The sequence below is a fragment of the Papaver somniferum genome, chromosome 1 (assembly GCF_003573695.1).
Source record: "Papaver somniferum cultivar HN1 chromosome 1, ASM357369v1, whole genome shotgun sequence".
NCBI classification, from domain to species: Eukaryota; Viridiplantae; Streptophyta; class Magnoliopsida; order Ranunculales; family Papaveraceae; genus Papaver; species Papaver somniferum.
In genome coordinates this window covers 54,364,154-54,376,815 of record NC_039358.1, presented here as the reverse complement: position 1 = coordinate 54,376,815, position 12,662 = coordinate 54,364,154, and the positions used below count along the sequence as shown (strand labels likewise).

At 37.5% G+C, this 12,662-nt stretch overlaps 2 protein-coding genes and 1 pseudogene across 4 annotated transcripts; all 3 read right to left on the bottom strand.

Moving 5' to 3' along the window:
* Positions 1–1,863: 1,863 nt before the first annotated feature.
* Positions 1,864–7,482, bottom strand: LOC113311906 (annotated as a pseudogene).
* On the bottom strand, positions 2,438–4,015 carry LOC113311960 (protein CHROMOSOME TRANSMISSION FIDELITY 7-like). The gene is made up of 6 exons (XM_026560762.1): positions 3,959–4,015; positions 3,637–3,794; positions 3,219–3,453; positions 3,015–3,104; positions 2,845–2,919; positions 2,438–2,746 (listed from the first exon to the last, which is right to left on the bottom strand). The coding sequence occupies exons 1-6, from the start codon at positions 4,013–4,015 to the stop codon at positions 2,438–2,440; spliced, it is 924 nt and encodes a 307-aa protein (XP_026416547.1).
* On the bottom strand, positions 7,271–11,381 carry LOC113287091. Of its 3 annotated transcripts, none has more exons than XR_003329688.1 (6): positions 9,678–11,381; positions 8,887–9,003; positions 8,668–8,730; positions 8,479–8,572; positions 7,572–7,844; positions 7,271–7,443 (listed from the first exon to the last, which is right to left on the bottom strand). XR_003329688.1 is itself a non-coding variant. In XM_026535766.1 (2 exons), exons 1-2 carry the CDS (start codon positions 11,056–11,058, stop codon positions 9,958–9,960), a joined length of 945 nt encoding a protein of 314 aa, XP_026391551.1. In that variant the 5' UTR covers positions 11,059–11,381; the 3' UTR covers positions 9,678–9,957. The 3 variants fall into 3 exon arrangements, 1 of the variants encoding a protein (XP_026391551.1); XR_003329695.1 differs by having other exon boundaries at positions 7,577–7,844; XM_026535766.1 differs by lacking the exons at positions 7,271–7,443; positions 7,572–7,844; positions 8,479–8,572; positions 8,668–8,730; positions 8,887–9,003 and having other exon boundaries at positions 9,678–10,418; positions 10,575–11,381.
* Positions 11,382–12,662: the final 1,281 nt, after the last annotated feature.

Sequence of the window (12,662 nt, the reverse complement as noted above, 5' to 3'; positions counted from 1 at the left end):
TTATTTTTAACTCCCTATTCTGTTAGGCATTTCAGTCCATATTGATATTTGTTAACCACATGGTCCCTGTTCTGTTAAGCATTTTGGTCCCTATTCCGTTTGGTTAACCAAATTCCGTTATGTGAACCAAAAATTGGTAAGGATTTTTGATTTAGCTTGCTTGCATTAAAAGGGGAAGATTTTTGATTTTACTTTGGGTGCAAGCATGAGTCGCAGCTTCCAAAACACGACTCTAAATAGATCAGTAGATCATATGCATAATATTATACTTTCAACCCTTAGCTTGATCACTCGAACATCCAAACATCCATTTTATTGGGTAGATTATTTGTCCAGGTTTTTGTTGATTTTTCATTTTCAGCTAAATCAATCCAGTCTCCAAACAAAGATCGGTGATTATATCAGTATATCACGACATATTTACATCTTAATTTGTATTTATTATTTTTCTATTTTATATAACTCTGATTCTTTTGTTTAGTTTCGTAGTATCTGGTAACTAAAGCTTGATAACTTAAAACACGTAAGTGTGCTCGTAGTACATGTAAAGGAAATCGTAAGCCAGCCTCAAGTGTTACTTTAGCTATCGGAAGATACTGATAACATGTGGTACACAGTTCTTTAACAGTAAAACAAGACGCCGTCCTGATTCGGGTCTTTGTAAATGTTGTTGTGGTTGATCAGGTATTCTTGGATAGCTAAAATAATATGAGAAGAAGAGAATGGATTTACTCGTTCGTAACTTCACCTTTACATGTACAGAGAATATATAGATGCAGTACATGATACAAGAAAGTTAATAATATCCCCATCTCTTTAGCTAATATATCTTGCCTAATCACATTCAAATTGCTTACAGTAGAAAATATGCAGAATACCAGGTACATTTCCTATTACCCCCCTCAAGTTGGAGCATGAGGATCACGAATTCCCAACTTGCGAGAAGAAATTCGAATTTGTACGAACATGAGCTGTGACTATCCTACCATTCTCATTATGATCACACGTTGTTACAATCAATCTCGATGTGCTTTGTGCGCTCATGAAAAACAAGATTGGCAGCGATATGAAGCGCAGCTTGACTTATAGTTGTTGCATCACCTCCTCACCCGAGGTATGCAAGCAGAGGTATGTATGTACACTTATTGTTGTTAGGTAGACGGGTTTTGATTGCTGGGACCGGCATCATGCAACCTCTGTACATGCTTCATCTTTTTTTTTTTTGATCGATATCCTCTGTACAAGGTAACAGGCCTTGCTTCCTCGCATGCAATTGTCAGGACTGCTCCCATAGGTTTATGGGCTAAGCTCACTAGAGCATGGTTGAATGTTTGCTTTAAGTTTAGAAGATCTAAATGTGAAAGTGTTGTTGTATGATAGTATTTTTTTTTTTTTCATATTTGCTTCCATACAAAGGAATGGATCTTGAGATCTGTAGTAGGCAGCTTTGGCTTGGTGTTCATTATAAGCAAGAAGTCTGAAATCTGCTGATTATGTACATTGGTGAGTAACTCATGATTTGGTTGCAAACAGGAAGTAGAGTTCAAGAAATTTATGTATGAGGAGGTTTTGAAGGCTTTTGCTCGCCACCTTCATTGGGTTCTGCAGAAACTAAATTATAACTTTTTATCTGCTCGAGTTGATCTGGATGTCAAGTTAATTACCTCTCACCCTGAACAAACGAAATTTGGACTTGTTTTTTGCGTTGCTTTTTTGACTGCAGATTGATTCCAGTTTTGGGTGGTAATACCTAGGCGCTATTAAGTTGCTTTTGTTCTAGTACATTTTCACAAATTGAAGACCATGCTGCTGAACGACAGGGGCAACACCTTCACGTTTGTTGTCAAGAAAATTGGATGTTCTATTTAACCTCAAAGTTAAGAGTTATGGCACTAACTATCACGCACACGATTTTTGTATTAACTCAAATCTCTGAACCCCTAGAGTAATACTACATACAATACTTGGTTAACAGAGTAGAAGAAAACGCTTCAGTGAATCTACAACTGTGATAATCCCTCGTAATTACACTTAATTTGGACAAAAAATAAGTCAGCATTTTATCCCTGGACACTGAAAAAGTCTCACACCATTGTCAACTTCTATTTAAATGGATAAGAAGAATATTGAACAAGTCATACGACTCATACCCAACCGGCCAGGCAGATATGGTGTTCAGGCTTGTGTATGGTACACCAGGAAAATGCAACTTGCGAGGCTTCGATAGTTTTGGAGAAATTCTTCCTACATAAATAAGAGAGAAATATGAAATACTACAAAGCTGTGAACAATGAATCTTTAGGCCCTCCCCTCTAAAATTATGAGTTCAAAGATCGGAAGACAATGACAGATGTGCACTTAAATAATAAGGAATATTAACGATGGGTGATTGAGGAAGTACTAACCTTGCAAGTAATCGGGTGGCAACATGTTTCTTTCAATGGAAGGGTGCGACCCAAATAGCTCTAATTCCAGAGAGGGCTGAAACAGCATCGTTCTCACATAGAATTATTCCACTTGGGTCTTCTGATACATTAAGTTCATCGACAGAGGGCATATGTTTTACAATTTCCTGCTGAAAGTTAACATTCCCAAAACGCAGTACAGCAGAATTTGGTCTAGCTGCTTTTTCATTTGAAGTGGAGCTTCTCTGGACTACAGAATTTGAAATTACTTTGTATGCCGTTTTTATTGGCTCCACAACCAGACAACCAGCAATTCTCTGGCTCAAGACGAACAGATACACCTGAAAACAAGATGACATGAAGGAGTTGGGATTTACTGATAACAACTTGGGATGTATTCATGAGAGGCTTTCCAAAAAAAAAAGACTCAGGCTTGTACCTTGCAGAGTTTGTGGACAAGCCACCCCTCACCCAAACCAATTTCATCCTCCACCATCTTTACAACCTCTTGAACCTGACAGTAGACAATCTCCTTCATTCAAATTAATAGACCAATTTTCATCTTTAACAATCTGGTAGATAGAAATAACAATAAGAAAGAAGCGGAACCTTTTTCATTTGAGCTGGTGGGTCACCGTCTAACACTAAAATAACACGAGCACCCTCACTTGCTAAAATTACTCTTTCATTGCGCCAACCCTGTCCACGGATTTAAGATAAGACATGAGGAAGTGAGACACAAAAGCCAGAAAAGGGTATACAGATATTGTTGCTGATTAAACAATGATACCAACTTGATTTTGAGTAAATTACCTTAAATCGGCTTCCATGGGTGTAGGTCTTGTGAAACTCTTTGTGAACCTTCTCATCCCCTTCATCTCCTATAGCATAGTTAAACCCACAAGTAGAGCAGGTATGTAAAAGGAAATCCGACTGCCCTAATTCCAAATGAAACTGCGCGTAGATTCTTTTTTTGTTCAAAATTTTGCATGAACTAGAAGGCAGTAGTCTGGGAGAGGCAACTTGAGGTCTTTCTATAGTGTCTGCTCTAGTAATTTCACCATTTCTCCGCAGGACAAGCAATCAAGTGTGAGAATTTGGGGAAAATAAAAATTTGTTGTAACGATGTAGATTTGCCTACTCAGAGATCAAGCAACTATGACTGACATATCTATTAGTTCTTAAGCAATAGAAATTTGGTGCTTAAAAGTAACAAGATTGAATTTCTTACCTGTCTGGTTCCTCTTTAGGTGTTCTACGTTTGTATGTTATTCGAATCTCTGGCTCTTGAATATCAAAGTGTGTGGTATCTTCAGCGGAAGCAGAAAGTTTAGATGGGTCAAATGTTTTGTCTGCGGAGCGCTTAAGGGTTGCATTGAAGCTGCGTACCTTCAACAGACTGCTTTCTGATTTTAAGGTGCTTTAGCCAGGGAAAATCTTTGATACCGTTCTAGTCTTAGGCTCTTTGCATATGCAGATTAGCCATACGGTGCTCAGGCTTGTGTATGGTACAGCAGGAAAGTGTTAGTGCCGCTGTATTTTGATGCAAATACCTTTCCTGCAGTAGTAGGCTGAGAAAATGCTACTTGTGAGCAGAGGCGGACTTGCATGGGGTCAAGTGGGGTCACTTGACCCCACTCAATTTTTGTTGTTAGTGTACTGGGTAGTGTAACTGTAACTGCTGACCCCCCTAAATCTCTTTGAAATCTCAATTGACCCCTCTTTATTTAATTGAAAACTCAATTGACCCCCCTATATTCCTTTGGAAACTAACTTTTACTCTCTTTTTTAGAATTTTGAATGTAAAAAACCATTACTAGGATCATGTATACATCTAAAACTGGTAAAATTTATAGTAGCCCTAAAATTTCGGGCGGCCTTCGCCCGCAAATATGTTACTGCATTGACCCCAGCGAAGTAGATTTCTAGGTCCGCCACTGCTTGTGAGGCTTCAATAGTGTAACCCTTGGAGAAACTCTTCCTACACAAATAAGAGAGGAGAACTGAACACTATAAAGCTGTGAACCATGAATCTGAAGGGCCCTTCCCTCTAAAACCATGCCCGAGTTCAAAGATCGAAAGACGATGGCAGATGTGTACTAAATAATAAGGAATATTAATGATGGCTGATTGATAAAGTACTAACCTTGCAGCATCAAGTAATTTGGTGGCAACATGTTTCCTTCTATTAAAGGGTGAAACCCAAATAGCTCTAACTCCGCAGAGGGCTGAAACAGCATCGTTCTCGCACAGAATGACTCCACTTGGGTCTTCTGACACATTAAGTTCATTGACAGAAGGCATATGTTTTACAATTTCCTGCTGAAAGTTAACATCCCCAAAATGCAGTACAGCAGAATTTGGTCTAGTTGCTTTTTCATTTGAAGTGGAGCTTCTCTGGACTACAGATTTTGAAATTACTTTGTATGCCGTTTTACTGGTTCCACAACCAGGCAACCAGCAATTCTCTGGCTCAATACGAACAGATACACCTAAAAACAAGATGACATGAAGGAGTTGGGATTTTTTATACAACATCCATGCATACACAAGAGGCTTTTCCAAAAAAAGAAAAAAAGACTCATGGTTGTACCTTGCAGAGTTTGTGGAGAAGCCACCCCTCACCGAAACCAAGCTCATCCTCCACCATCTTTACAATCTCTTGAACCTGACAGTAGACGATCTCCCTCATTAAATCTTTCGAATTCTGATAGACCAGTTATCCTTTAAAAAATCTGGTAGACAGAAATAACAATGAGAAAGAAGTGGAACCTTTTTCATTTGAGCTGGTGGGTCATCGTCTAACACTAAAATAACACGAGCACCCTCACTTGCTAAAATTACTCTTTCATTGCGCCAACCCTGTCCACGGATTTAAGATAAGACATGAGGAAGTGAGACACAAAAGCCAGAAAAGGGTATACAGATATTGTTGCTGATTAAACAATGATACCAACTTGATTTTGAGTAAATTACCTTAAATTGGCTTCCATGGGTGTAGGTCTTGTGAAACTCTTTGTGAACCTTCTCATCCCCTTCATCTCCTAAAGCATAGTTAAACCCACAAGTAGAGCAGGTATGTAAAAGGAAATCCGACTGCCCTAATTCCAAATGAAACTGCGCGTAACTTCTCTTTTTGTTCAAAGTTTTGAATGAACTAGAAGGCAGTAGTTTGGGACAACTTGAGGTCTTTCTATAGTGTCTACACTAGTGATTTCACCATTCCTGTGCAGGGCAAGCAATCGTTTGTTCACTGAATGTCAGAATTCAAGGAAAATAAAAACTTGTTGCACCGACATGGAGATTTGCCTACTCCGAGATGAAGCAACCATGACTGAGATATCTATTGGCTCTTGAGCAGTAGAAATTTGTTGCTTAAAAGTAAAAATATTGAATTTCTTACCTGACTGGTTCCTCTTTAGGTGTTCGACGCTTGTATGTTATTCGAATCTCTGACTCTTGAATATCAAAGTGCGTGGTACCTTCAGCAGGAGCAGAAAGTTTAGATGGGTCAAAGCTTTTGTCTGCGCTTAAAGAAAGAACTAATTTTGGGTTGCATTGAAGCTGAGTGCTCTCAACCGACTACTTTCTGGTTTCTAAGCTGCTTAGCCGGATACAAATTTTTGATAACTAACTAGTCTTAAGCTATTTGCATATCCAAATTAGCCTGCGAAAGAGTTTTTACTTGTTAGAGATTCAGCACTTTACTCAAATTAGCAAATGAAGTACTATTTGTCTCTGGATAAAAATTCAAGCAAGCATTTAGTGTGCATATCAGTAAACTAAACCCTAATTAAGTCAAATCGGAAGAACAGCATACTAGTGAATCAAACATAAATAGACAAGAAAAATGAACAACAAAGCCTGATTGAAACCGTCAGAAACATATAAATCCATTCAATCAATCCACTCGATGTATTAGTTTAACATACAAATCATATGTTAAAGACGAATAATTAGGTAATTTTTTTTTTTGGAATTCAAGTATGAGAAAGCTAAAAAGAATTGAGCATTATTGGGGAATCACAAATGCTTAGACTGGAATTAGGTTTATGTGTCTATCAAGATAAAAATTATTTATAGATTCTATATAAATCTAACTGATAAATCAGTTTTAGGTTACAGGAAAACAAAGTTAAACAAGAAGATATGATGAGGAAAGAAAGAAAGAAGAATACCTGCTAATTTTCTTCACCACTGGGAAAAAATTAAGGGAGGGAGGAGTATAGTGGAGAGAGACGGGGGAAAAGATGAAAAAATAAGAGATGAGCGGGAACTTTCGCGGGTCATTGGATTTTATGAGAGTCAAAGGCTTTGGGCCGGGTCGGTCGAGCAGTTGCAACTGTAGTTGTGATTGGGGTAAAAGCAGTTCCCGAAAGGAAAAGTTATCATGTTCTGCTTTAATTTTGGGGCTAAAGCACAATCATAACTTGTTTCTCGCCTTCAGGGTCTCAAACTGAGTGTACGTTAGGAGCTAACGTGAGAAAATTGGGAGTGAATTAATGGTCAAACAACGTCCTCCACAGGGATTAGTATCAAAAAGTGGACACCAGCAATGGTGAACACATATTGATGAATTGCCAACAAACACTATTTGCGCTTAAAAAGAAAGTTCCGGCAAACACAAGCACATACCATATTCACGACACTTGTGCTCTAACCAGATAACTCGGTTAACCATGGGCTGTTGCAGCTGCAACACAACGGTGCTCAATGGGAGCCTACTCTAATCTGCTATTTTTAAACAACCTACTTCCTGATCCCTTTTCTAGTAGCTACATGCCAGAAGCCATAGAAAGGAGGCCATTAAACTATTTAATAGTCCCTGCAGATACATGTGTATGTGTGCCTACCAGCAAAATGTGCAAAAAACAAAAGGATTTTATTTTTATTCTTTTTTGAAGTTCTGAAAGAAAACATTCTGAAATTGTAAAAAGTAAAAAGAAGTTACATTTTGTGCTTTAGACTTTTTACAGTCACCACATATTCTGTTACTTTCTTCTTCCTGACCACAAATATAACTTCGCTGTTGTTGTAACTGCAATTTAAAAACGACTAAAGGCGTGTTATTTGCCATCACCGTGTTAAAAAAGAGCCTAACTTATTCTAGTTTCAAAAAAGAGCATTAAAGAAGATATATATGATTGATAAAAGATGATCACAAACCTTACATTTAAACGTCCTCTTTCTGATTGTGAATGAGTAAGGACGGGATTAGGCACGAGTGGCACACTTCGAGTTTGGCTGCCTATGCCAGTTCGGTTTTGAGGTTGACTTTGCACCATTTCCTTGTCTGACATACAGAATACAGGCTCACTACCCAATCCTTCTTTTCAAATAAATTGGATTTTTCTTGGCTACCGTTGTTAAAATAAGGCTTCTGCAATCACACCTTGCCCATTTCGAGCACTCAGATTGCAATCACTACTTACACCACTGCTGCAAAGTAATGCTGGAAAGTAAGATACAAAACCAATTGTGACCATGATAATTTAACAGTACCAAATGAGCAAGATATAATGCTAGACAGTGACCAAAACTTTTAAGAGTTCAGCACAGACTAATAGTCGCTAGTTGAAATCAACACCAGAAGATTATACACTACCGTTACAGCGTATTACCTTTATATGCGATTGTGACCCAGGTTAGACAACAGGAGAACTGCTCCACTAAAATGATCTATTTGTTCTACATTGGTTACAAATTTTGAGATGATTATTTTCAATTTATTGGGTAACAGGTTCAAATAAGGCATATTAAGGATTATGTCAAACTAACCCTGCAATTTTGGTATCAGGTATCGGTACTTTAAATAAACATCGTAGCACAATTGAGATGCAGAGCATGGCCCTTGAAGCCTTTCAAAGTACTGACACTACCAAACTTTTGAGTGTTTCCTGTGCATGTCACAAGATTTATAACCATGTAATACAGAAACGAGGGGTAAGATACATCACCAATCATACTTGTGGAATAACAAAGTTTATCTGGATATTTAATTATGCTAAAATCATCAAGCTAAGTCACCATTGCGAAGCTAACCAAGTGAGTAGGAAAAGATTCATTCATATACCTTGTTAAGGGGCTCAGGCTTGGGTAGGAGTCATATATGATTATTCGCAAGCATTAGAATCAAATGTTCCCTTTTGATTCCTGACAATGTCTTTCTGCAAAGACCATCGTGGATAAAAAAAAGTTAATGCTCCCAACAATGACTAGCTGCTAAACTATTATATATAATCATTCCTTAGTTAGATCTGACCTGAAAGCCGAACAGTTCCCTAAGACAATCTAGTATGTCCAAGTCTCCTCCCTATTCTCTTTGCTGCTCAGACGAAGAAGGCCAAGTCAAATGGAATGAGCATAAAGTAAACTGTGAATGAAAGACTTAAAATGCTACTACTCCATTCACATCCATTTTTCCCCCGACACCCCAAACAGACATTAACATGCACAACTGGAGCACAGTGGTAGTACCTACCTCCTCAAGCGGCATGATGGACTGCAATGCCCCAGCAGCATCTAATGGAAGAATGTTGTACGGAGTATAGATTTCCTTCTTTTCTTGGACATCCTTGGCAGCTGCAACGATCTTTTTCTGCATTGAAGCAGGAAATATTTTCAAAGCATTAGTGATGCCAACATATGATAAATGCATGATCCAAGAAAAAGAAGTACTTGTGAAAACATAAAATCATATGAGTACTGAATTTCTAATAATAAAAGTTTAGCTTGTCATATAAAATCATGATAAACCGTTTCAAATTAACCAGACAGTACTCAGAATCCCACCAATCTATGTCATGTTGAAGTAAGAAATGCACATGCGAACTGATACAGGGTAACTCAACCTGATCATCATGAATTCAGATGTCCAAAACAATGTCCACAAACAAGGCTTAATACAGGGTACTGGTCCACATGGAAAGGCAATTAATGAATGTATTATACTCAATCACAAAAACATGTCTGGTTCTGCATCCTATCCATCAAGCTTTCAGAAAAAAGAGATATTCTAGTTAGAAACGCAACACTGAAACTTGATGCAATAGCTTCAACAAGTTTAGCCAGACATGATGATATGATGCTCCCACCAATTCAAAAACATATGAAAGAAACAACAATTTGCAAGTCAGGAAGATAAGATGACATTGTATATAAATATAGGAGCTATAGAATCTCAATAGGTCCAGCAGATAAATGAAGTTTTGCCATCGATAATTAAACCAGAATTTAATGAAACAGTAAACCAAACAAATATAATGCACCTACGGGTAAAACCTCCTAATCATCGAAGAAGTAGTGACTGTTGGTTTTTGATTTGTAATATGAAGTGAAAAATCCTCCAACTGTCTTTGGTTGTTGCAGATTCCACATATTCTCCAAGCTTTTCATCATCATCGAATTTAAAGCAGCACGATCAGATATTTGAGCTCGTACAGGCAACAAGGTTTTCAAAGCGCAGATGTTTTCAACCTCACAATTCAGCCAGTAGTCATTGGGTCTAACAACTGTGGGTAATACCTTCTCAGAGATGCATGAATCTAGGTTCCTAACCACCTTGAGACATCTCCTTTGCAGATTGAAGAAATGAAAATTTTTGGCATCCACCCTGGTCGGAGAAGCTGACGAACCGAAAATTGTTACTGAAAGGAATTGAATACGCCGAAAGATCAATGGTCTCCTCAGCCCAAACCTGGTCATCTTTGAAAGCCTTCAATACTTTCAAGTGAACCTTTCCCAAAGTAAGCGACGTTGGTGATTTCTTTTCAAGACGGGCAATAACTAAGAATCCTTCATACTCAAACCACCGAGTACGTGTGTTGTATTCAAGTGGGATTCGGATGTATTGCAACTTGTCTTCATGGAGGTCAAACAAGAGAATTACCTGCGGATCAGTGGTCCACCAAAACAAAGCTCCTCCTCCTCCTGCGCCTGCTCCTGCGGCTCCATAAGAAGTGAATACGGCTGAAGCACATGTTCGTAGTAATCCGGAATTAGGAGACCTAACTTCTGTCCATGAAGATTTGATTCCAAAAGTAAAAACGAAACACTTAGGGGACTTAGTTTCAAACATGAAAACAATAATTACCAATTTATACTCATTGTTAACAGAATCGAACCCAAATCCACAAGACATGAACTTATAAATTCCTCCTCCTCCTATACCTCCTCCTTTGCTGTACATCCGCAAAACTTCTTGTGTAGTATCGTTCCAAACATCAATGAAGAAAGCAAATTCCGTAATAGTGTTTCTAAAACAACTTAAACCATTGCAATATCCAACAAATTCCCCTTTCTTTTGCTGTATAGTTTTTTGATACAATTGGACATCGTGGTTATCTCTTTCGTCATCCTGAATATCTCTGGTACGAAACAAGCTTTGAAACAGACATTGTTGTTTTCCAGTAACATAATTGGTGTAAAACACAAGGGTGGGATTCTTTTGGGAATAATTAATAAAGTGAGATTTAGTAAATTGTGGATTTTGATTGATGTAATTGTACAGGTACTTACTTGCGCAGCTTAACCTCGTCAGAGATTTAACTGGTAGTCTTGATAGAAACTCTAGAATCAATTCAATCGGAAGAGATATTTGGATCAACTTCATCTTTTTCTTTTTTTCTTCTTCGGTCTTCACATATATATCCATTTATTCGATCCACTCGATATATTATTAGTTCAACGTACAAGCCCTAAGTTAAAGATGAATAATTAGGTCATCTTTTTTTGGAATTCAATTATGAGAAAGCTCAAAAGAATTGGGGATTAACAGATTCGATTGGATCTAGGTTTATGTGTCTATCAAGATGAAATTTATTGTAAATTCTATAAATCGCTTCAGTTCTGTTCTGGGTTAGAGGATAATAAAGCTTTACGAAAAAAAGATGATAAGGAAAGGAAGCTGGGGAAAAATAAGGGAGATTGGGAGGGAGAAAGGGTAGACAGACGGGGAGAAAACGAAGAAATAAGAGATAAGCGGGAACTTTCAAGGGTTATTGGATTTTAACGATTACCGCACTCCAAATTTTGGCTTGGGTACCCATCCCGTTTTCGGGAATGTTCATAGTGTGTTTGGATACACATTCAGAAATAGCCTTTCTGATTTTTAGAAGTCAAAAAACAAGAAGTCAGTTTGGATATAGGATTTCAGAGCGATTTGTAGAACCAAAAAAGTCAATTTTTTGTGAAGCAAAATATCTGGACTTCTGAGTCATGTCTTACGGATCCAAATGCGCTAAATATGTCCGGTTAGGAGGGAAAGAATGGATTTGAGAAGGGAAGTTTTTTTACCAAATTCCAGTCAATGGGTGCTCGAAGTCAAATAAAATGAAAATAAGTAAAAAAATTCAACTTACCCACCCTACCCTTTAGGCTTAATCACCGACTGTTCTTGAGTCCCAACCCCTACTTCCAACAATCCATCACCGTCTTATGTTTATCTCTTTGTTTAAAAAAATACAAAAACCCTGACCTTTTAACAAATCCTAACCTCTTAATTAAGACAAGAAAAATAAAAATATAGTGTATTCTTTTGTGTGATTAGCTATGTTGGGTGATGTGTTCAGGGTCTAGATATGTTACTCCATCAGTTGTTTGTATTTTGCAGTGTTGTTAAATAGTATATGATACTTGTCGGCTTGTTTGTTTGATGATATCAATTGCATTTACTCTTTGTGATTGTCTATGTATACCAATTGATGTTCAAGTGTTAAAACTACTGTTAGGATCCACTACTACTAGAATTTGTAAACAAAACAACAAAATACAATAGTATAATTCTTATTCAATTGTAGCTATAATGTCATTTTTACTGATTTTTAAATCTTCAACATCACTATAGTCTCATTGTCAAGCCTGACAAGAACATCACTTTCAACGTACGTGATCAAGGGATCACTCATGAAAAAGCGGGAGTCTAACAACCACACCCAATATTTCATTCGGAAATCTGAGTAGGATAAACTCCATATACTTTCAATAGAATCAACTGGACAGTTAGACTCAATCTATAGAAAAGTATATCAGGGAGCGATATCTCTATTTCTCAATTAAATCCAAACAAATAAGAGTTTGCGAACCTGATTGAATAAGAGAAACAACTTGAACGGTACCAAAGACCAATGTTCAAGTATCAATTTATATCAACAACCAAAGGTTGCATTATCTAATTGATTGATTTTAACGCGCAACCTGTGATATTTTTATTATATAACAAAATATAATGCGGAAAAGAAATAACACAGGCACCAGAAG

What these genes read in the sequence shown, in the direction of transcription:
- LOC113311960 (XM_026560762.1), bottom strand. Translation starts at nt 4,015, where the DNA reads ATGCAAGTCCGCCTCTGCTCACAAGTAGCATTTTCTCAGCCTACTACT. An exon ending in AGCCTACTACTGCAGGAAAG is followed by an intron (nt 3,795 to 3,958) that starts GTATTTGCATCA and finishes AGTCTGTTGAAG; the next exon opens with GTACGCAGCTTCAATGCAAC. An exon ending in CCCATGGAAGCCGATTTAAG is followed by an intron (nt 3,105 to 3,218) that starts GTAATTTACTCA and finishes ATCCGTGGACAG; the next exon opens with GGTTGGCGCAATGAAAGAGT.
- LOC113287091 (XM_026535766.1), bottom strand. Translation starts at nt 11,058, where the DNA reads ATGGATATATATGTGAAGACCGAAGAAGAAAAAAAGAAAAAGATGAAG. An exon ending in GATGTACAGCAAAGGAGGAG is followed by an intron (nt 10,419 to 10,574) that starts GTATAGGAGGAG and finishes CTTCATGGACAG; the next exon opens with AAGTTAGGTCTCCTAATTCC.